The 25,168-nt window shown below is 43.7% G+C and overlaps 1 protein-coding gene across 1 annotated transcript in view; it reads left to right on the forward strand.

Moving 5' to 3' along the window:
* The first annotated feature begins 17,628 nt into the window (after positions 1–17,628).
* The window catches only part of LOC122813979 (nuclear factor of activated T cells 2 interacting protein), a 270,404-nt gene continuing 262,864 nt past the window's right edge, over positions 17,629–25,168 (forward strand). Inside the window, exon 1 of the mRNA XM_044086542.1 lies at positions 17,629–17,685. Coding sequence (XP_043942477.1) covers positions 17,644–17,685 — 42 coding nt within the window. The 5' untranslated portion in view covers positions 17,629–17,643. The remainder of the gene's footprint in view (positions 17,686–25,168) is intronic.

Here is a 25,168-nt window from a genome sequence, read left to right on the forward strand (position 1 = left end):
CTGTCAACCTGGGATGACATGATCGACAGACCTCGATGCTTTGCCTGAGATGGTCTTCATCTGTCACCCCTGGGATTTCAGTTACTGGTTAAGGCTCTTGCCACCCCCCCATAGTGCCTTTTTTAGACAATGTTGCAACAACAAAATTCCTGATGTAAAAATACCCTCTAAAAAACAACTTCAAGGTTATGCTGCTAAACGCTTGGAGTTTAAACCAGAAACTGCACTCACTGGAAGTGGTCCTCACCTTGGAGGATACTGATATTTGTATAGTCACTGAGACCTGGTTTAAGGCTGCAGAGAGCACTCCATCTGTGCCAGGTTACATTTCCTTCCACACATTCAGACCACTAACTGAAGACATGAGAACTAAAGGAGGTGGTGTATCAATATTCATTAAAGATAAATACACCACTAGATTGGTTAAACAGCACAATTCCCTTGAATTTTGGCTTTTCTTTGAATTTTCTTGGTTTGGGGTGACTTTAATTACTCATCCATTGGCTGTGTAAATTACATATTCCAACTCACTTGCCAAAAGGTTCCTGGACTTTGATAACTCCAATGCCCTGGACCAGCAGGTTGACACACCCACAGGGGGCTCAAACATCCTGGAGCTGGTGCTCACCAACATGGAGGAATGATGCACCATCCCCAGTGTGTGGCCATCCCTTGTGAGATCTGACCATAAATCTGTCTGGCTAGAAATAACAAGACCCCCCCCTTAACAACAACTAGACTAAAAACATCTCTAAGGCCAATTACAACCTCTTACATGACAGCATAAATAGATGCATAACCCCCCCCCCACACACACACACACACACACACACACACACACACACTCACACACACACACACACACACACACACACACACACACACACACACACACACACACACACACACACACACACACACACACACACACACACACACACACTGATGGAACAGAAACCTATGCTGAGTTTTACACCAATCCTTTATATAAGCACCTGTACAATAGTATTGACTGTACTGTACCTGATAGAACCAAAGCAAGATCTTCAAGGAAAAACAAACCTCCCAGGGGGACAACTGCCATTAATAGGCTACACGACAGGAGAAAGCAATTGCTGTCTAAGAGTAGGAAGGAACGGTCTCAAAACTGGAAACACTCCCTCCTCAACTTAAACAAGCAAATAAGACTCCTAATGAAGTCCTCCAAAGTTAACTACAAATCCAAACTAGCTTCCCTAACTAAAGATAACCACAAGGCGTTTTTTAGTTACATCCGTAACTTCAAAGGTAAGGCCCAGATTTGCACTGAACATGTAGTTAATGGTACTACATATACAGAACCTGTGGATATAGCAAACCTCCTGGCTGACAGGTTCAGTGAAAACTTCACTCCCCTGTCTACTCCACATATACACTAAAGCATCCCTAACACCTATCTCCACCTAGTATCGCCAAAAAGCAGGTTTCAAATGCCCTCTCCAAGGCTAAAAACACAGCCTATATGGGATGAGACAACATCCAGGGCTGTGTTCCACATGGGTTAAATCAGAAATTGGCATAAAAATTAGGCACGCTTTTCAATCACAGTCTAAGTACTGGTTTTATCCCAGTGCAATGGAAAACAGCTACCGTCATCCCTTTGCACAAAAGGGGTACATCCATGGACCCTGGAAACTATTGACCCATTAGCCTGACCAGCCTTATCTGCAAGGCCATGGAATGAATTATCATGGACCTTATTAACAAAGCTATAGGAAATCTCCAAATGCTTGACCCCACACAGTTTGGTTTTGTCAAGGGGGATCATGCCTGTTAAACTTGGTGGACTTCTTTGAGACAGTCACCAAAGCCCTAGATGAGAGCCAGTCTGTGCATAAGGCCTACCTAGACTTAGCCAAGGCCTTTGAACAATCACTCACTCAGGCATCATTGATAAACTCACTCAGCTGGGTATCAACCCATATATATTCACATGTGTTGCAAACTGGCTCACTGATAAGAACTCATATGGTGAAAATAGGGGATTCCACCTCCTCCAGCAGACTTGTAACCAGTGGTGTTCCACAGGGATTGTCTTGGACCCCCACTGTTCGAAATCTACTTCTCCAAAGTACAGGCCAAAACTAAAGGGCTGTGGCTGACAAAGTTTGCTGATGACTGCAAACTAGGAGTGATCACCAAAACCCCTAGTGATGTCAGCATACTGCAAGAAGGTCTTATGCAGACTAATGGCTGGTGCCAAAGTCATGGTCTTAAACGTAATGCAAAAAAATACTTTATCATCCCCTTCGGCAAGGGTGATGTTTCTGCAAACTACCACATCAACAGCAATACCCTAAGCACACACTCAGTGGTGAGAGATCTGGGCACACAGCTCAACAGCAACCTTAACTTTGATCACCATGTCTCCACAGTGGTAAGAAGGGCATTTGATATTGTTCATCTCATACGTAAGGGCATAAAAAAAAGAGAAAAAGAGGTTATAACCCCCTGTACTCTTCCCTCATCAGGCCAATAAAACAGTATAACACTCACTTTGGTATGTTCCTTTCCAAACACTTACAGTAATTGGAGAGACCACAAAGGTTCCATATAAAGAAAATATATGGTCTTCAAGATCTGTCTTATGTGGACAAACCGAAATCATTGTCAATTTACTCTGTGTCATACAGAGTTCTCAGAAGCAACCTGTGCCTTGCATATAGAGCGATCTCTGATCCAGCTTTAATGGAAGTGCTGCACATTCGGAAGTCAAATGGCACATGGGTCACTCGTTCAAAGGACCTTAACCTGGTATGTGACATCAACAGAACTTGCTGGAGAGACAGATTTGTCTCACAGAGGTTGCCCCACCTTTGGAACAAGCTTCCTATTTATATTAAAAAAGCCTCCCGTTGCCCCTATTTAAGTGCAATTTGGATGACTGGATGGGTAACTGGAAATTTACCCTGGGTGTTCCACCTGTGTCCCTCTTGGACAAGGGCAATAGGTGCTGATTTTAGTGTCTGCTTGAACCAGACACTCTTAGGAACATGGGTTGAACTTGGCTAGGCTTGTTGGGGGTCTAGTAACCTCCTGTGATACACAGCACCTACTCAATTACTGGTGTGGTACACTAAATGGACAAACTTTCTCCTACATAATTTATCTATAAGGGAAAATGTTCTCCTATTTATGCTACATTCACCCAGATCTAACTAAAAATTCAAGTGGAGATTCCAGTGCCAGAATATGTGCGCCTCCATGAATCTGTACCTCAGTTTACTCCAGGTAAAATCATACAGACTCCCAAACTCTTCGCATTCCAAAGGAGTGAAGAATTGCTTTATATCTTGAGCAATGACCAGTGCTTTTGAAGTACAACAGCTACAGTATCCACAAAGGATGCAAACGTCATAAAAAAGAGCTACTCATCACTACCTGCACCACCAGAGGCCTGTGCGGTATAAAAGTTCTCAGCGCCCCCAAATCAATCTACTGCCCCCACTTCATGTAACCATTAGTAGGTCTTTGGAATAGTCTCTGGCACATGATCTATGAAATATTTGCAGCTCATGTCAGAATAAATTAGTTGTAAAGGGAGTTTTGTGTTTGTATTTTCTAGAAGGGTGGAATAAGAAAAGTTAATAGGCTTCTCTGACTGGATGACTAAAGTAGCAACCAAAGTAAAGTCAAAAGTCAAAAAGTCAAAAGTAACTTTGTTGTCATTTAGATCTACACAAGATTAAATGAGATCCCATGCAATCAGGTCATCATGGGAAAGACAAAAAGAAATCACATACACAGAAAGACATAATTTAAAACAACATATAATAATATTACCACCATCTTATAAATCAACTCTACACTTAAGTATATAGCTACATATATTCCTAGAAAAAGACACTTGTTAAGATACTAAAAACACACATCTAGCAGCAAGGTTGAAGTAATAATATTGCACATGAACCATGTACCATATGGTACCATATGGGTGAACAAGCAAACAGGAGCAGCAGCTGAAGGAAAATATTGCACCTGCACCTGGGTTAGTAATATAAATTATAATGGTTGGCTGGGCTTAATAAATAATAAATAAAATAATATCTCAGAGTGAATGGGAAGTCCCAACATCCTGACCTGTCAATGATCAGACCTAATGTTGGAGTTAACAAGTCTGATCACCTTTGGATAAAAACTGTCTTTGAACCTAGTTGTCCTGCATTGAGTGCTGCGATATCTTTTACCCGATAACAGGCTCATAAACAGACTGTTTTCAGAATGAGTTGAGTCATTAAGTATTTTGGTGGCTCTGTTTAGGCTCCTCGATGCATAGAAATCCTGGATAGTGGGCAGACTAGTGCTCATACCTCCCAACCGTACAGATTTTCACAGAATGTCCAGATTTTGTCTCATATTTTTGGCCCCTTTTTCACAAAAATGTGGTTTTCTGGAAAATTAGTGGCAAATCATTATAGAGTGACATTTGAAAATAATGACAAACATTTGGGTTTCAGACTTTATACCCTTCAGAAAATGCCATGCTAAAGCAAAACCTGTTATTCTATCAACTTTCTAAGTTTGTAAGAGCAATATTGTTTTTGGGCCTTTGTCCCACTTTTATTTATGGCTTTGTCCAGAGTTCTTGCTCTAAGAGGTGGAGAGGTATGCTAGTGCCAGTTATCCTCTCAGCAACTCTCACCACACTCTGCAGGGATTTCTTATCTGAAACCCAACAGCTCCCATACCATACCAACAAAGCAAATGGTAAAATTCCTGAATAGCTCAGTTAGTAGAGTATCAGACTCTTACTGTGAGGGTCTAGGATTCAAGTCCTTGGTTGGGCATGTGTTTCTAATATATTTTTTGTACTTTATCTAACTATTCAATGTTTCGTAACAGTACTGCATCGTCTTTATTTTTTTGCTTGACTGAATTATTTACTTATCTGTGTCTGCATTTATATATTTGCTGACCTGTGGCTGAATTTTATTTCCTGATGTTTGCTGAAATTGTTATTTCTGTTTTAAGGCATTTGTCATAACACTTTAGCTTGAACTAACTGGTTCCACATAGAGGGCTCATTTACAGCTCTCTGGAGCAGCAAGAAGTTTGTAGTAAACTCTGGTCAAACAGCTTTTGTGTTATCTGATTGCCTCAAGCCTTGGCTTTTATCTTGCTGGTATAAAAATATTACCTTTGTGTGAATTACTGCATATCTGCTAGAAGGTCTATTGTGCCTGTCAGAGAGTGGTTCTCAAACAATCTGGAAATATAGAGCTGATAAGTGTATTTTTTGCACTTTATCTAACTGTCTAAATTGTAAGTGTTATTTTAAGCCTCTTAGTCTTGGTTTAAGAACTTGGGCTTTAGGCCTACCCCTCAGCTCTCCCTGGTCTTTCTCCTTCAGATCCTGAAAAATATGGATGGACAATTTCCTACTGTTTCTCCTACCAGTCTGGTTGATATGGGCATCCTGAGACAGTGTAGCAACTGCCTCGTGTACATGAATTGCCATCTGCTGCCACCACCTAGGAACACAGTTTGTGAGAGATGCAATTACATTAGGACCCTAGAGCCCATGCTCTCTCCCTCTCAAGCCAGTATATCTGGCACCAAGAAAGTTGTCAACACTACCTCTACATTTCAAACACCACTCACACTTACACAACACACACCCACATATGCGGAGGCCCTCAACAAAAACATATCCAAACAAAGGAGACCTTTGAGACAAAAACGCACATGATCACAGCCCTCTGCACTACATACCATGCATAGTCCACACACCTGTGTCTCACAGCCACTAAGGCTTAACCATAAACCCAACATAAATCCAACATATTAGTTATAGGATACTACATTGTGAGACACACAGATGTACCTCTCACAAGGCTGGACAAGGAGAAAGTCATGGTTAGTTGTCTGCTAGGGGCCAGAATCCACCACATCACATATACTCAAGTCTGTCAACAACAGGTACTGTTATGACTCTCTCATAGTCCATGTTAGCGTGAATGACTTGAGATGTACCTCCCTGGACTATATGAAGAGAGACATGACTGAGCTCGCTGATTATGCGTCCCAGGCAGGTATGTCCCAGGCAGGTATGTCCCTAGTCTTAAGCAACATTCTGCCGTCACCCAGAATGCTGCCTCAATACAAACAGAAAATGATTGACTTTAACAGTTGGCTTGGTTTCCGGTGTCATTCCAAGGGGATCCAGTACCTGGCAGCCTGGGAATATATGATCAATAGATCACAATGCTTTGCCAGAGATGGCCTGCATCTGTCTCTCTTGGGCTTCAGGCTTCTGGCAAAGGCTCTTACCTCCCCCGTAGTACCTTTTTTAGGAAAAGTGATGAGATTAAAACTACCAACATAAAAATTTCAACAAAACACAAACTAAAGGTCATGCTGCTAAACGCTAGGAGTCTAAGCATGAAACTTCACTCATTGCAAGCATTCTTAACCTTGGAAAATGGTGACATCTGTGCAGTCACAGAAACTTGGTTAAAAGCTGCAGAAATCACCCCACCCTTACCTGGTTACTTACCCTATCATACATTCTGACCCTAAACTGTGGGCAGTAAAGCCAAAGGAGGTGGAGTTTCAATATATATTAAAGACATACACACCTCCAGGCTGGTCAACCAGTAAGACGCACAGCAGACAATTCAGGTGCAGTTAACCATTGACAAGACCCCTATTCAAATCATAGCAAGCTACCAGCCAGCCCACAAATCTGACTTAAGATGCCCATTCCACCTATCTGGACCTGTTCGAATCTATCAAGATTCAATCCTTTACCCTGATCTTAGGTGACTTTAATTACCCAAACATAGATTGGAAGAACTACTCATGCCAGATGACAAATGCCTAGAGATTCCTCAATTTTGTCAATGCAAATGCCTTGGAGCAGCTAGTCAATACCCCCACAAGAGGTGATAATATCTTGGACTTAGTATTAGCCAACATGAGTAAGCACTGCAGCATCCCTACAGTATCTTCCTCCCTGGTAAGATCCGACCATAAAGTGGTCACTTTCGAAGTCACCATCTCCCCCAATCCCCCTCTAGTTAGGGACAAACATTAAAACTTCTCCAAAGCTGATTACAGCCTCCTGAGGGATGGTATAAACAGCTTCACAGCCCCCTCCCTCTCTGTAGGAACTGGCACCAATATCCAAAACTACACCAAAGCACTATACAAGTATTTATATAGATGCATGGAATTAGGAATACCCAACAGGACTAAATCAACCTTTGCAAGGAAGAATAAACCTGTCTGGTGGACATCTGCAATAAATAAACTCTATAAGAAAAGGAAATAATTGTTGTCCAGGACCAAGAAGATGCAGGCGCCCAATTGGAAGTAATATCTCCTTAGCCTGAACAAGCAAATAAGAGCACCAGTGAAATCATCCAAAGCAAACTTCGAGTCCAAATTGTCAATATCTACTAGAGACGATCATAAAGCCTTCTTCACATATGTCTGCAACCTCAAAGGAAGCAATCAAATCTGTTCAGAACTGGTGGTCAAGGACACCACATATACAAATGCAGTAGATATAGCAAACATGTTGGCTGACAGATTCAGCGAAAATTTCACCCCTCTGTCCCTCCCATCAGTAAATCAGGACATACTCAGTACCTGCCCCCTTCCTCTTATATCTAGGGAACAGGTCATCACTCAAAGGCAAAAAATACAGCCTCCATGGGACCAAATAACATCCCAGGCTACATCCTACAGGAACTTGCAGCACCATTAGGTGCCCTTTTCAACCAAAGCCTGAGTACCAACTTCATCCCAGCTGAGTGGAGGACAGCTACTGTCATCCCTTTGCACAAAGGTGGAGCATCCACCAATCCAGGAAATTATAGAACTAGCAGCCTAACTAGCCTGATCTTCAAGGCAATGGAATGGATTATCATGGACCTCATTAACAAGGACATTGGCAACTTCCAAACAATTGATCCCACACAGTTTGGCTTCATCAAGGGGAGGTCATGTCTGTTAAATTTTGTTGACTTCTTTGAGACATTCACCAAAGCCATGCACGAGGGGAAGATAGTGCACACCACCTACCTTGACCTGGCCAAAGCCTTCGACACTATTCCCCACTTGGGCATAACAGATAAACTCTCTCAACTAGGCATCAATCCATATGTTACCAGATGGGTAGCAAACTGGCTCACTGAGGGAACCCACCTAGTCAAAATAGGGGAAGCCACCGAAAGCAGTAGACCTGTAATGAGCAGCGTACCCCCAGGGTTCGGTCTTGGGGCCTCTGTTTTTTTGGGATATACTTTTCTGAGGTGCAGGCCAAAACCAGTGGGCTATGGCTAACAAGTTTGCAGATGACTGCAAGCTGGGTCCTATCATCAATTCTCGTAGTGATGTGGACATCTTCCAAGAGGGTCTCAACCAAACAAATGACTGGTGACTGAAACATGGCCTCAATTTAACTAACATCATCATCTCTTTTGGGGAGAGTGACATCCCCAAAAATTATTATATTAATAACGTCCTAAGCACGCAATCAGTCGTGCAGGATTTGTGGACCCAAGTTAATAGGAACCTGACTTTTGACTACCATGTTGCTTTCATTGTACGGGAAGCTTTCTGCAAGGCCTACCTCATAAGTAAGAGTATCTAATTCAGGGACAAGGAGGTCATAACATCCCTATATTCTTCTTTATAAGACCCATTACTGAGTACAACACCCCATTCAGCATGCACCTCACAAAACATATGCAGCAGCTGGAATGACCACAGAGGTCCCTCACCAGGAGAATCCCGGACCTCAAACATATACCCTACACAGATAGACTAAAGGCCCTGTCCCTTTACTCAGTCTCATACATACTCCTCAGAGGTGACCTTTATCTGGCATACAAGGTAATCTCGGACCCCACCTTGATGGGACTGTTGTATGTCCACAAGTCAAGCTCCACTCAAGTAACCTGCATGCGCGGCCTCAACCTGGTCTGTGACATCAATAGGACTTGTTGGGGGGACAGATCTGTGTCCCAGAGACTTCCCCATGTGTGGAATAGACTCCCTCGCCACGTGAAGCAGAGTACCGCTTGCTCTTCACCATTTTGTATGCGCAACCTGGATAACTGGATGGGAAATACACCCCTAGGACTCCTCACGTGTCCCTGCCAGACAGGGACATCAGGTGCTGACTTGTCTAAACATGGGCTAAACTCTTGGCTAGGCTTATAAGGGCCTCAGGGCCAATAGCCTAGTAACTTTATATGATCCTGTGACCCTCTGTTCCTATGCTGTTCTGTAGAAGGTGGAAAGTGCTGACAATGGTAGATGTTATGTGATCCTATCTCGCCTACATTCTGACTGATGGGTTCGGAGCCGATCCCTCGGCTCCGACTCGGCACGCTTATGCCAAAGAGCGAAGTCTCTTATTGGCTGAGCTTATTATATCCCAGGATGCACCACTACCATTCCCCCAGATCTCGTTTGCCGCTTCCCTGCGAAGACGTGGTCTCGAGCTGGCTGGGCTGAGTAGTTATTATTAACTAACTTTTTCTGTCAGTTTTTTGCTGTTTTTTGTCTCAAAAGCTGTTTTAACGGCTAACGCTCTTATTGTGTGTGTTTGGATTGTCAAAACTTGTTGTGTGATTGGGTTGAGTTTGTTTTCGGCCCCCCTTCATCCAGGGCCTTCCCGGTCAGTCAACCCTTCTAAAACCTTTCAGGGTTTCAGAGTTCCCTGTCATTTCCGCTATTAAGCGATAACTGTAAGCCTATTTGTTTAGGTTTATCATCAGTAAAACAAGTTGTATATTTTCCTGTTAAAAGTTACTGGAATTGTTTACTATAATGTCTCAGACCCCTAGGCCTTCGGGCTTTAAAAAATGTTCAAAATGTGGTTTCAAAATGTCTATCACAGACGATCATTCGCTCTGTGTGTATTGTTTAGGTGCAAAACACTTGCAGGAGTCATGCAGCGTATGTCACGCTTTTTCCTCAAGGGTCCTCCAGGAGAGGAAAAATAAATTGATTCTTAAGGGGTTAATTAAACCATCATTTGAAGAAGCCTTAGCATCCTCTCCTTCTCCGGCTAAAAAGAAAAGGGCGTCGGTTCCGACCAGTCCGTCGGATCCGACCGCCAAGAGACATAGGCAGGCCTCTCCTTCGGCTCCAAAGACTTCGGAGCCGAGGTCGGAACGGTCTGCCTCGATGCCACCAGTATCGACTCCTCTGGCTTCGGAGCCGATGGCTGGGGCATCGAGAGGCGGGTCACCTTCGTCGGCTCCACTGCTCTCGGAGCCGACAAGGGTCGCCCGCTCAGACACTTCCTCCTCGGCGCCGAAGTCCACCTCGACACCGATGGAATCTGGTGTATGTATTCCCTCGGCGCCGATACTCATCGAGTCGCCTCGAGCCGGTCCCCTAGCCCTTTGGGGCCGTTGGAGAGGCCGCCTCAACCCATTCTATTTCCTCTCGGTCTCGAGAATGTCAGATTCTGATATAGACAGGGTGCTCCAAAGACTGTTCCAGTCCCCAGTCTTCCAAAATTTGTTTCGTTCCGACCCAGTTGGCTTCGGAGCCGATGACCTTGGCCCACCCCATTGCCATTCCTCCTCCGACTGCTTCGCTCCGCCGGAGCAGGTGCTGTTGGAGCCGGTGGAGATCTCAGGGTCGGCTCCGACCCTTTCTCCAACCCGGGCCTTCGGGTCCGAGTTTGGTACGCTGGACTTCTTCAGCTGGACCCGGGGTGATGTTTGGGACCTATGCTGGTTCCGAGCCTCCCCTCGGTGCTTGCTGCGGGACTTCCGTCGGCCATCACGGCTCGGAGACCGGACACTCCCAGGATTCTGGGGTCCGGCTTTCAGGGCCATGAGGAGTGCCTTGGCCCAGTCCTCTTCGGCCATCTCTCCGGCTTTACCGGCACCTTCCCTGGGCGTGGAGACTGGGTCTTTGGCGGTTCCCCTGTCCGTAGTCAGCGGAGCCCTGAGGCCTGAGGTTACCCCCAGTGCGGGTTTCCCTCCTCCTGAGGGTTCTTCGGAGTTGTCTTCGGAGGAACCCCCAAGGAAGAGATCGTGCAAGAGGAAGCACGTGGACTCCCCCGAGTCTATTACATCAGACACTGATATGGATGATGCAGAGGGGTCCCCGAAGTCGTCCTCGGATGATGTCTCATTTGCAGACATCTTAGAGATCCTCAAACAACGAGGCGGCTGGATATCCAAACCCCCCTCTGCGGACGAGTCAGTGCTCCTCAAGGCCTTTGGGGCTCAGCCCTCCGCCTCCTGGGTGTCTCCGCCCTTCGACGAGCTTCTGGATTTAGTTTGTCGAAGGGCGTGGGAACATCCAGATACCGTGGAACCAGTCCCTTCTCGTCCAAATAAATTTTTGTCTGCTCCCCCCGAGAAGGAGTTCCTTACTAAAGGCGTGGCTGTAGATGCCATGGTGGTGGCATCTGCTACACAACAGGACGTGGCAGAGGCTTCAACGTCCGTCCATCCTCCTAATAAGGAGTCTAGGAGTATGGACAGGTATGGGAAGCGCACCCTGACTTCAGCGGCCTTTACGTTAAGGTCTCTGAATTATTTGGCACATTTTACCAGGCTTCAGAGGGATCTGGTCAAGGAGTTGTCAGATTCCCTCTCGGGTAACCTACCTGAGCAGCTAGCCCAGTCGGTTAGCTCTCAGTTGGCTATCCTTACGTCAATTTCTAACTCATCCATGAGGCTCATTTCCTATGCGGCCGAAGGGGCGGGTAGAGCGGCGGGCACAGGCGTGGCTCTACGGAGACAGGCCTGGCTCCGCTTGTGTCAGTTTGCGGAGGCCTTCAAGTCTTCCTTCACCGACGCTCCCTTTGATGGGTCCTCATTGTTTGGACCCAAGGTTAAAGACACCCTTACCCGCTGTGAGCAAGAGGGAAAAACTTTATCTGCCGTAGGTGCCCGTTATTCCACTCCCTTTCGGCCTCACCCCAAGGCTAAAGGAGGGGGGAAAATGTGGTTCCGCAAATCTCGCAAGTTTTTCTCCCAACAGCAGGAAGATTCCCCTTCCAGAGGCAGAGGACGGGGAAATTTTTCAGGGAGACGCCGTCCCAGAGGCGGCAGAGGGCCCCGCAATTCTGGAGACCGCGAGTCCTTTCGTGGCTCTTCAGCCTCCCACACGTCATGAGGGACTGCCCGGCTGTGCTGCTCCGGAGCCAGTCGGGTGTCGTTTTGCCAAGCACCTAAAAGCCTGGGAGTCAATCACTCAGGACAGATGGGTGCTTCGGATCATTGCCGGAGGTTACACCATCCCATTCACATACTCGCCCCCACCGTCCAAAAGAATCCCGGACCCTCCACCCAGTCAAAGGGAAATGGCAGCCACAGAAGCTTTAAAGCTGCTAGAAAAAGGAGTCATCCAACCGGTCCCCACAGACCAGATCGGATCAGGAAATTACTCCAGGTTCTTTTTAGTGCCAAAAAAGACAGGGGACCTGAGACCAATATTAGATCTCAGCAGACTGAACCAATCCGTCACGAAATCCAAATTCCGAATGGTCACGTTACAATCCATTCTCCCATTGTTGGAGAAGGATGTTTGGATGTGCTCCATAGACCTCAAGGACGCCTATTATCACATACCGATACATCAGGCGTCCAGGAGGTATCTGCGCTTCAGCCTGGGAGTCAGTCATTACCAATTTTGCGCTCTGCCCTTTGGTCTCACCACAGCCCCCAGGGTGTTCACCAAGTGTTTGGCAGTAGTGACGGCTCACCTGAGAAGTCTTGGATTCCAAGTGTTTCCCTATCTCGACGACTGGCTCCTGACTGCCACCACCAGGCATCTACTAATGGACAACCTCAAAGCCACCATCTTCCTGGGTATTTCCCTGGGGATTACATTCAATTGGTCAAAGTCTGTCTTGCTGCCCTCTCAACGCATAAAGTTTATAGGAGCAGAGATAGACTCAAGATTGATGCGTCTTTCTTCCTGCCGAAAGGATCCAAACTTTACAGGGCCAAGTTCAAGCTCTGATCTCGAGATCCAAAGCCCCAGCCAGGATGGTTCTTCAAGTTTTAGGCTCAATGTCTGCCACGGTTCTTTTAGTTCCTCTGGCAAGATTACACATGAGGATTCTTCAGTGGCTCTTGTCAACTCAATGGTCCTTTCAGGATCTTCCCTCAATCATCACATCATGATTACGGAAATATGCAAAGGGACCTTCGCTGGTGGCTTCAGACATCCAATTTGGATCAAGGAAAACCCTTTGTTCTCCCTCTACAGTGGTTACACTGTCGACAGATGCCTCCCTGATAGGGTGGGTGTAGCATTGTCTGGGCAGGCTAGTTCAGGGCTCCTGGCTTCCAGACGAAGCTCTTCTCCACATCAACGTGTTGGAGATGAGGGCTGTACTTCTATCCCTACAAGCCTTACACAAGTTTCTTCCTCAGGGCATCATCGCCATCCACACAGACAACATGTCGGTGGTTTGGTATCTGAACAAACAAGGAGGGACCAGATCTTACCCCCTTTGCAGAGAGGCCATGAGAGTGTGGGAATGGGCTGTAGCTACCAACCGCTTCTTGGTAGCGACCCACATCCCGGGAAAGTCAAATATATTGGCAGACAAATTGAGCAGGACAATTCTCTCTCCGCACGAGTGGTCTCTAAACCACACAGTAGCAGCTCAGGTTTTCAGGAGATGGGGGACGCCGTGCTGCGACCTATTCGCAACTCCACTGAACACCAAGTGCCAAAGGTTCTTCTCCTTGATCCCACATCAGGGAGTACCAGCTATGGATGCTCTAGCACAACCTTGGCCAACAGGGCTACTTTATGCCTTTCCTCCAATTCCGCTTCTTCCCAAAGTTATTCAAAAAGCTTCTCAACTGGGGTCTTCAATGATACTGATTGCCCCATACTGGCCTCGTCAGATATGGTTTCCTTACCTGAAGAAGCATGCAATGGACGATCCGTGGACCTTAGACCTAATTCCGGACTTACTAATCCATCAGTCGGGACATCGGCATCAGTCCCTTCAATCTTTGAAATTGACAGCTTGGCTCCTCCACTTCCGACCTTAGTTAGAAGGCACACACTAGACCCGGAAGTTGTTCACATTTTATCTTCGGCCCACAAACCCACCACTAACAAATTGTACCTCAGTAAGTGGAAGAGGTTTGCTATCTGGGCTCAACTCAAGGGCTTAGACCCTATCACTGCTCCTGTCCCAGAGGTTTTGAAATTCTTAACATCCCTGTTTAATCAGGGATCTTCTGTCTCAACTATTAAAGTCCAACTAGCGGCTATCTCTAAATTCCACGAATCCATGGATCCTCCTTTGATGAGCAGCAGACTATGCAAAACTTTCATTAAAGGTGCGAGCCTATTAAGACCACCAATTTTCATCCTGCACCTCCGTGGGATCTTGATTTGGTGCTTGCATTAACATCTCCCCTTTCGAACCGGCTGCTACATGCGAGTTAAAATATCTGTCTTGGAAAACTGCATTCTTAGTTGCAATTACTTCTGCAAGAAGAGTTTCAGAGCTTCAAGCCCTGTCTATTAAGCCACCGTGCTTGATTTTCCACAAGGATAGAGTATCACTTAGGCCTAATCCATCCTTTGTCCCAAAGGTCTGTTCTAGTTTCTGTCTCCAACAATCTCTAGAGCTACCAGTTTTCTTTCCAAAATTCTCCAATGAAGCAGAATACACTCTCCATAAATTGGATGTTCACAGGCAATTACGCTTCTATTTAGACAGGACTCAGCAACTTCGTAAGTCAGACCAGTTGTTTGTGTCCTTCTCAGATAATAAATTGGGCCAAACCATCACAAAAGCTACTATCTCAAAATGGATCAGAGATTGCATAACTCAGGCTTACTCTTCTTCGAATAAGCAACTTACAACATCTATCAAAGCTCATTCTACCAGAGCTATGGCTACTTCTATAGCCTTTCATTCCAAGCTCGCTATATCGGAAATTTGTGCTGCGGCTACTTGGTCCAATCCGCACACTTTCATTTCCCACTACAAATTGGATGTGGCATCTAAAGGACGAGCATCATTTGGTTCCACGGTACTCAGGAGTGTTTTCCAGTGAGCCACCCAGGATTCAGGTGCTAGGGACGCTGTCCCATCAGTCAGAATGTAGGCGAGATAGGATCACATAACATCTTTTAGTTATGTACTCACCATAACTTCAGATGTTTGGGATCCATCTCGCCTACATTCCTAATACCCACCCTCCTTCCCCCTGCCTTGGAGATCAGAAGAGATTGAACGGTTTTGAGTTCTACTGTTTTATCTTGTTTCATCTGACGATGTTATATAAGCAGTGCGTGCGTGTGTGCATGTATGCGGACAAACTAGATCTGGGGGAATGGTAGTGGTGCATCCTGGGATATAATAAGCTCAGCCAATAAGAGACTTCGCTCTTTGGCATAAGCGTGCCGAGTCGGAGCCGAGGGATCGGCTCCAAACCCATCAGTCAGAATGTAGGCGAGATGGATCCCAAACATCTGAAGTTATGGTGAGTACATAACTAAAAGTTTCACCTTTTTGAGTCTTCTCAAAAAGTGGAGACGGTGGCATGCTTTCTTCACTATCCGGCAGGTGTTCCCTGACCAGGAGAGATCAGAGATATGAACTCCGCTGAATTTGGTACTGCATACCCTTTCCACCAGCCCGCCATTGATCAGGAGTGGTGCATGGGGTGTTTGCCTCTTCCTGTAGTCTGCGTTGATCTCTTTTGTTTTACTTGCATTCAGGTCAAAGTTGTTTCTTGCAAACCAGGCAATCAGTGTGTTAACCTCTTCTCTGTATGCACTCTCTTCCTCTCTCAAAGTAGATGTATGTTATCCGGAATTTGTAAGTCATTTTACACATTACCACCAGGTCTCACAAAAAGAGCACTGCAGAGGTTAGTCTTCAGCTGGGTAGGAAGGTAGTAGACAGGTAAAAAAGCTGCATGTGTGAATCACAGAATGTGAAGGTAAATGTGTATATAGTGCAGAGATAAAGGTTGTCAGTGGGTATCCACATGGGTAAGAACTGAAACTCATTACCTTTAAAGTCTATGCAAGTGATGTTGCAAGGGGGCTACAGGGAACATGTGCCTCTTTACAGAGGGCACTAAGTCCTGCAAAGAAAGAAAGCACCTGGATCTGAACAGTAACAAAAATTAAAGTAGAAATTCACAGAAATGGTCTGATATATGACTGCTTGTATTTGTTTATTTATTTATTTGTTTATTTGGTAAGTAGGTAAGAGGGATGGTCTTGCGCTCCTTTTTAACCATGTCTTGGGCGCAATGACAATTACAAAAACACAGAGAGGTTCAAGATGTTGCAAAGCTGTATAATTATTACAGAACATAATATACAATGTGATAAAGAGTTCTGAAAACATTTTTAAAAAATTTATTAATGTGCAGATAAATCTTGGGGTACACATATAATAACGCTTTAAAATTTTAACAAGTTTAGTACCATTGTTTTAGGAAAAATAAAGAAAAGATTAAATATATTTGCATATTCGAAATATAAACATATTCTTTTACCTACAGCTGACTGTTAAAGATAACTTTAGTGGTGTAACCTTTATGTTTATTGCACTAATGTACAGGTTGATTACTGCAAAGAAATGCAAAATAATATATCCTGGAATGTGTAAGTGGGAGCGGAAAGCATTGTGTTTAAAAACAAGGGTATTATTCTGAAGTGCAAACTATTGACGAGAACTGTTTTGAGAACCCTATGTGGTTTTGGGGGCCTCATCTTTGTAGAGCCATACCAAAGACTAAATGCACAAGATTGCATAATCTGCAAACTAGAAGAGGTCATCTCAGTGGGGTGGGGTCACATAAAGAAATACTTTTTAACTGATGGCATTATGGATGTGGATATAGCTTATGGATACCAAGAACAGATTTCCATGGAAAGCGGTCAGAGAATTTAACGTAGTATGGCATAAACTGAAGGGCAGTCTTGGCGGGCATGTACAATTCTTTCCTTACCTGACTGGTCAGCAGAGGAAAATGAGATGAACCATGGAGTGAGTTGCATCAGTGGGTAGAGAGTGTCTGAAGAAAGGAATCAGAGTTTGGCACTACATTGAATGAAACGATGAACTGCCCATGTTTCTGCACTCTCATCTGCCATTATATTGGCAGTATTTTTTTCTCTAAATGCATATGACTACTTTGCTGTAAATTTAATCTTTTCTTACGGTTTCATCTCTTCTCACCTACCCTAAATCCTTTTCATGGTGACACACTTTTTTGGCACATAATATATTACTACTGCCTTTTTTTTTTATCTTTATATTGCATGCTTTGTGTAACTTGAATGGTCTGTAATGGGGCCTACGTGTAGGCATATATACTTATGCACATACAAATAAATATGTATGAATGTATTTATTTACATGTTCACCTTACCTACTGCACAATTCTTTATTTTTGCGTGTTTAGTGAAAACATAAAATTTATTTCTAAGTGATTATTGGTCAGTGGTTGAATTGTTTAATGACTTGTTGCTCTCATTTGCACATTGCAGGAAAAGACATTATTTAAACAAATGCTGCACGTAGATAAGTCTGCTGTGTATTATAGAGAAAACTGTAATAAGTATAAATCCTTGTATCCTGCACACAGACAGTTTACTTACTTCAAAGTTAAGAATATAAAAATGGTGAGAAGAAGATACCGGAAAATACCAGAAACAGGCCAGGTATTCTGTGCTTATTGTTTGTTAGCTCGAAGACTGTAGTTCTGTCTTCATTTTGCTTTGTTGTCAAGGCTGACCTAGGCTCTCTGACACCATTGCTCACCCTGAAACTGCAGATGGAGGTTGTGGAAATCAAAACCAAGTCTCTAGCGCTTAATTGTTCACACTTAATTAGATTAACCCGGTGAACCTTTTCTGCTGCTGTTTTCCTGATTTGTAATTTCAGTTATTGAGAAGTGTTAAATTATATGGTTTAGGGAGGTTGCTGGGCAAGTATTTTGTATTCCACTGGGACTAGATTATATAAGGCTGTGGAGGAAAGCATTGCAAGTTTGAATGGCTTTTAGTCTGAGGTTTTGTTTCACTCCTCCTGGCTTATCTTTATTTATTAATTGTTAATGTGATCTTATATTGAACTAAAATCTTGTTGCTGTAATAATGTTATTTACTTGTATTTTTTATTGTGCATTTATAGACTTTAGAAAAGATGTACATATGTATGCACTTTATTTTAAGAGTTGAAACTGATGTGACTGGTAATGTAGATTTGTTTAGTATTTATGTTGATTTTGTTAGCTTTCAAAAATACAACTGATATGACTGCTGCAAAAATGAGTTGTGTGTGTGTGCGTACATGCGTGTGTGTACATGCGTGTGCGTGTGTGTGTGTGTTGGGGGGGGCATTGTGAAACAAAATTTAGTTTCCGTGAGCTATGCCTTTGCTTGAAGTGTTAGTTTTAAGTTAGCTTGGCTCTTACTAAGTTTCTCATGCTTTTGAATACTGGGAAAGAGCATGAAAGTATATTGTGTGATAACATGTTACCTAGTATGTGGAATTCAGCGCATTGCCTGCTAGTCATTTTTCATAACCATGTACTGTTCTCACTGCAGGTGGCGGTTTCATTTTAATTTGCCAAAATCTAACTGACGGGCCTTCCTCGCTGCAGTAACCATGGAGGCTACCCTGGTTAAAATAGTAGTTGTCTTTTTCCGCATGTCTGGTCATAATAAAGGTGCCTGTGTTTTTAGTCAAGACTTGTGCGACTTCAACACAAATATACTAATAATCTGGGCTGTTTTTATGTCCATTTAAATATTTCAGTGTGGAACAACTAAGGCTAATACTAGCTTGATACAAATTGGTGTATTCTGGGAGCAAGAGGCTTTGCAGTTGGTACCCATGAATATTTGATCTGACTGTAGCGAAACTCCTCAATGTAGCAGTTGTATTGAACTTGAGAATTTTGGGATCCCCCCCCCCCCCCAATCACCTTCCTTTTTAGTACCCTGTACTTATAAGAATGTTTTTGTTTTCCCTAACTTATGCCTGGTTTAGTTGCATAGCTAGGCCACTGTAGGCATAAGTTATTGTGAAATAGAAACTAAATAAAAGGTGAGTGCAGAGGTTCGAATCATCAGTCTGATCATGCACAGATTCCTGGAAGATCTGCCTAACAAAGAAGAATTTAGCCAGCCTGCTTTTTTTTAAGGTATGCCTAATTTATTACATTTCTTTCCCCTCTGGAGTGGGATTGGGTGAATGATTTATACAGATCTGATACTTTCCTGTGCTTAGAATAGGGTAGACAATGTTAACAGTAAATAATAGTACTTAGGAGTTCAGAACTGTGATTTTGAAATTCATGTCTGCTCTATATTTTATGTAGCGCTACACTTGTACTATGCAGTATGGATTACACAAGGTGCATTAATCTCACATGAAACTTTGAAGTGTGTTATAGGTGCACTTGTGTGATTGGGTACCTGTTTTTCTTTTATTAAAACTATAATACTTCTTTGCTAGTACTTGCTTGTTAGGAAAGACATTATGACTTAACTGGTTTTAGAAGCTTTTATAAATTGCAGTGGAAACCCTTGTGGCTGCTCTGAACTAGTTCTTGTTGATTCAGAAAAGGGGTTCAATGGCGCACCGTTCAGCAGTAGTTTATGATGGACATATTTAAAGTTTATGGTTGGGGATGTTAAAACAGATTTAGCTTCCAGACAAGGCAGTACATCAGACTGAGTGCTCTGATTGTCTTATGCTGCCTCTGAGACCTTCCAGCTTACCACAGCTCCATTATGTAGCCTTGTGATTATACCCCTTGGGAGATTCAGTGCCGCTGTTTTCCTGTTCAGAGTAGCCAAGGATAGGCTATTAAAGAGGAGCTTGTGCATTTATCCAGATATCCATCATGTAGCGGCAGCTGTGATGAATACGCTTAGGCTTGTGCTGCACAAATCTGGCAATTGGATGTTTTAGGGAGATGGGTGGGGGTGTTCCTTGACTCTGAACGGACTAAAGATTTCTGTCCGCGCAGAGCTGAATATGCTGTCACAAGCTGCTACTGTCCGCGCAGGGCTGAATATGCTGTCGCAAGCTGCTACTGTCCGCACAGGGCTGAATATGCTGTCGCAAGCTGCTACTGTCCATGCAGGGCTGAATATGCTGTCGCAAGCTGCTACTGTCCATGCAGGGCTGAATATGCTGTCGCAAGCTGCTACTGTCCATGCAGGGCTGAATATGCTGTCGCAAGCTGCTACTGTCCATGCAAGGCTGAATATGCTGTCGCAAGCTGCTACTGTCCATGCAGGGCTGAATATGCTGTCGCAAGCTGCTACTGTCCATGCAGGGCTGAATATGCTGTCGCAAGCTGCTACTGTCCATGCAGGGCTGAATATGCTGTCGCAAGCTGCTACTGTCCATGCAGGGCTGAATATGCTGTCGCAAGCTGCTACTGTCCATGCAGGGCTGAATATGCTGTTGCAAGCTGCTACTGTCCATGCAGGGCTGAATATGCTGTTGCAAGCTGCTACTGTCCATGCAGAGTATATCAGTTATGCTTTGCTCTGTCTGCAGCTGCACTAACCGCATACCTCTGCACTTCAAGCATTAAATATAGCAGAAGGTTGGAAAGAGGTACTACATTTTTCGCAATAGAAAGGATTTTATATTCTAGACCACCATGTAGTTAGTGATGGGGAAAGTTTGTATAATCTTGCCTTTGTATGATAAGATACATACCCAAGAAGAGGTGTGACCTTAGGGAATATTACTAATCTGAGGGCCAAGGCTAAAGGTCAGGGTTAAAATCATACTGCTATGTCTATATAACAGTTGAGGTATGCCCAACTGGCAAATGCAGAAAAAAACAAATCCTATGGAGTATGAGCACCCCCACGCCACATATGCATTGTGCACCCCCACGCCACGTATGCATTGTGTTATTAAAAAGGGGAAAGTATGGAGTAACAATGCCTTTCGGGCAAATAATGTAACTTTTATACTTGTGCAGATTATATGTAACTGTGTACAGCTGAAGCAGGAAGGAGCCTGTATGAAAGAATGCTTGAGTAATAAACCTCTTCATTTCTGTTGGGATAAGCCCAATATATACAGTTGCGGCTGTTACATGCATCATGCTAACTGCTGTCCATGGTCCAGGTACGGGCCAGGCACTAGTGCCCCTCTTGGAATAGAGTCCTCACATGGGGTGTCTACTAGGGGATATACTTGCATTGACATACTTCCCCCAAGGAGGGGGGCTGGTTATTAATCTTATATTCTGTCTGATAATTTAGTTCCAGGTTTGTATCTTTAACTTGAAATGTTAGCATTTCAGTGTGGGGGGTGTATCTTGAACTTGAAATGTTAGCATTTCAGTGTGGGGTTTTGAAATGGTACAGGTTAACTGGGAACATCTATACTCACTTATAGGTAATGAGCACCAGAACAGTTTCCTAAATATTTAATGGTAGTCTGCATTGCTGTTAGATTATAATGGGTTTGTTTATGGTAACTCCGTGCTACAGATATGGCCAAAATAGTCCCTTTGTTTTAATGAGTTTATTGCATCTTTGGGGGAGTGGGTGGGGGGTGACTGGCATTCCTGTTAAGTCATCATGCACAATTTGACAAACAAAAGTATGATGTAGTTTAAGCCCTAGATTTAGACTTGCTGTAGTCGCTGGAATTCTTTTTTTCTTATAGAAATTTTTTTTGGGGGGAGGCTGCATGTGTGGGGGGGCATGCTAACTGGTTCTCTTGTGTGCTGCATATTACCCCCTGGGAGGTCATGTGAACTGGGACTTGTGCACTGTATATTGGGCATTGGGGGATCATGCTAACTGGGCTTGGGTATTATATGCCTGGTACTGGGGCGGTCATGCTAACTGGGCTTGGCTATTATATGTCTGGTACTGGGGCGGTCATGCTAACTGGGCTTCAGTATTGTATGCCTGGTACTGGGGCTGTCATGCTAACTGGGGCTTCTTGTGCATTGTGTGTTGCTTATTTTATTTATTTACTTATTTTTTTATAGGTTTATCTCCAAAACCTAATTTACTGTGAGTCTTTACACCTGGGCAGCTTTAAAAGTGCAATCTAGTTGTAAGAAAATGTTGTGTTTAAATATGTTCCTTCTTGAGTACTGTCTCACACTGGCTCCCTTTGTTTTACTTTGCTTGCTAATAAGCCTCTACCAGTACTATTTAGTTCCATCCCACACACATCACACTTGTATTTCTACTTCCTACTTCCTAATCCAACAGTACAGTTTTTGCTGTGTTTCTTCCTGCTTTTGTATTCTGTATTCCAGTTTGCATACATAGGCTGGCTACATGTTCTGGTTTAACTACTGTCATTTATGCAGTCACTGTAATTCATTTGCTACTAGCATGTTGTCCTACCGTGCATACCCGCTATTCTTGAAGGCACTTCTGCATTTTTAATATCCATTACCAATTTGGATATCTTGTGCAATTCATTCACTACATTTTCCTTTAAAAAAATGTTTCACTTCATCTAGTAGACCTTCTGGAACTATATGCCATCACAGTGCCCCTAAGTGCCCTGTGTACCCATGTCTTGTCTTCGTTTTATTGCCTGTCCTGTAGTGAGAATTGATTTGGTTCATGCATCTCCTAGTATTCCTTCTCCAATATTCCATTTATCCTGGTAGCTTTTCTTTGTTTCTTCTTGGTGAACTTGACATCATTACTCCTGTAAGGGATTCAGCCCTGGACTCAGGGAGACGTACCTCAACCTTTCACTCTCACTCTAAGACTTCTACTTCTTTCGGCTGCTCCTGTTAGGGGTCGCCACAGTGGATAAACTGTTTCCATTTCTTCCTGTCCTCTGCATCTTGCTCTGTCACACCAACCACCTGCATGTCCTCTCTCACCACATCCATAAACCTTATCTTGGGCCTTCCTCTTTTCCTGTTACCTGGCAGCTTCATCCTTAGCATCTTTTTCCCAATATACTCTGCATTCCTCCTCAGCACATGTCCAAACCACCGTAATCTTGCCTCTGACTGTCTCCAAACTGTCCAACCTGGGCTGACCCTCTAATATACTTATTCCTAATCTGGTCCATCCTCGTCACACCCAGTGCAAATCTTAACATCTTCAACTCTGCCACATCAAGCTCTTGACTACTGCCTTTTTGTCAATGCCACTGTCTCCAACCCATATAACATAGCTGGTCTCACTAACCTCTTGTAGACCTTCCCTTTCACTCTTACTGGTACTCGTCTGTCACAAATCACCCCTGACACTCATCTCCACCCACTCCATCCTGCCTGTACTCTTTTCTTCACCTCTCTTCCACACTCAGCATTACTCTGAACTGTTGACCCCAAGTAGTTAAACTCATCCACCTTCGCCACCTCTACTCCCTGCATCTTCACCATTCTTCTATCCTCCTTCTCATTCACACACACATATATTCTGTCTTAGTCCTGCTGACCTTCATTCCTCTCCTCTCTAGAGGATCTCTCCAGGGCATCCTCCACCTGTTCCCTACTCTCACTACAGATCACAATGTCATCTGCAAACATCATAGTCCACGGGGACTCCTGTCTGATCTCGTCTGTCAACTTGTCAAACCCAGCCACTGGGGATGCACAAGCCAATGCATTTCTTTGTGCCGGTCCCAAGCCCGGATAAATGGGGAGGGTTGCATCCGGAAGGGCATCCGGCATAAAATTTTGCCAAATCATACATGCGGACAACAGTACAGATATACTCTTAAGACTTCTACATAAGGCAAAACAATAATGGGGGGGACAAAGGCCCAAAATTAGGGACATATTTTAAATATTGCTATTATAATGTAGAAAGTTGCTAGAATAGTAGGTTTTACACTAGCATGCATTTTCTGAGAGATATGAAGACAAACTGAAATGTCTCTTGCGACTTCAGTCTCAGTGGTTTGCCATAAAATCATACATTTATGAGGAATAAAGTGAAAAATGTGAGACAAAAATGTAGCCACTGTGAAATTCTTGATAGTTGAGGTTAGTGTCATTTTTTCTGCTTTTTCTGCTGCTTTCTGTTAGAAGAATATTTTAAGATAATGGTCCACTGACTGAATAACTACTGTCAGGGTTAAAATGGGCAGCCCTAGTAGGGTGATTACTGAAAGCAGGATAGCTAGACAGAAAAACAGTGGTCAAAAAGGATTACTCTAGCTATTATGTAGATGGGGAGAAGTGGGTCAAGAGGGATTAGATGTGCTGTGTTTCCCCACATATACAGAGAGGGGATAAGTTTAACAATGCTGCTGTACCATCGATAAATAGAAAGCCTCTTCACTGACCTTAGAGGATTCTGGGCGAGGATAAACGCCAAGTCTGAAACAAAATCACAATAGACTTGTGTAATCTTCTGCAAGACTTGCTAAGTTTTATTGGGGCTTTTTGTTTACCAGTGTGGTGGCATGTTAACATTAGTCCTCTAATGCAGTCTTATTTTTTTTTTTATGCAGTTTGATTTGTGTTTGGCTACTTGACCCTCTGTAGTTCTGCAGTACAGCAGTTTAAAGGCTAATTTCTGTGTACCATTTCTAAAGCAGACTGAAAATATTGCAGGAAGGAAGTTATTACAGATTTCAGGATGGTGCACGGCAGCGTATGTGGTTAGTTCAATGATATACTGGAAGAATGAAGCCTTGGCATATTATAAATACTTCCTGCATAAATGGTGAATGGTAATGCAAGGTTTCTGTAGCGCTTCTACAAACACTGAAAAATCCTGACCCTATATCTTCCTCTCCTATAAAAGTGTCTCATTGTAATACTTCATGCATACACACCCCCCCCCCCCCAATAAAAATGTACCACAGGGACTGGATTTATCCTTGCGCTTCTTAATTTTATAAAGTTAAGTATTTTCTGACCTAACCTTTTTGTTTATATTATCTAAAATCCTGGATAAGTGCAAGTCCTACTTAAAGTGAATAACAAGCCTACCACCTCTGCTCAGGATATCGAACTGAGCATCGGTTAAGTCACTACCTTCTTCATACTTGATGCTCTGTTCGAAACAACCCCCAGCTTTATTCCCATGGCTCATTCCAGGGAATTGTTTAATGTGTTGAATACATGTCACCTTCAGGTCCTACTTCTCTTACCACCTTAATGTGTATGTTCTTGTGTCATTTACTGCCTCTTATTTTATAGCTGCTGACTGCCTTGCGACTGTG

The sequence above is a fragment of the Protopterus annectens genome, chromosome 10.part0 (genome assembly GCF_019279795.1).
Source record: "Protopterus annectens isolate FY-2018-M chromosome 10.part0, PAN1.0, whole genome shotgun sequence".
In the NCBI taxonomy this organism is placed as follows: Eukaryota; Metazoa; Chordata; order Ceratodontiformes; family Protopteridae; genus Protopterus; species Protopterus annectens.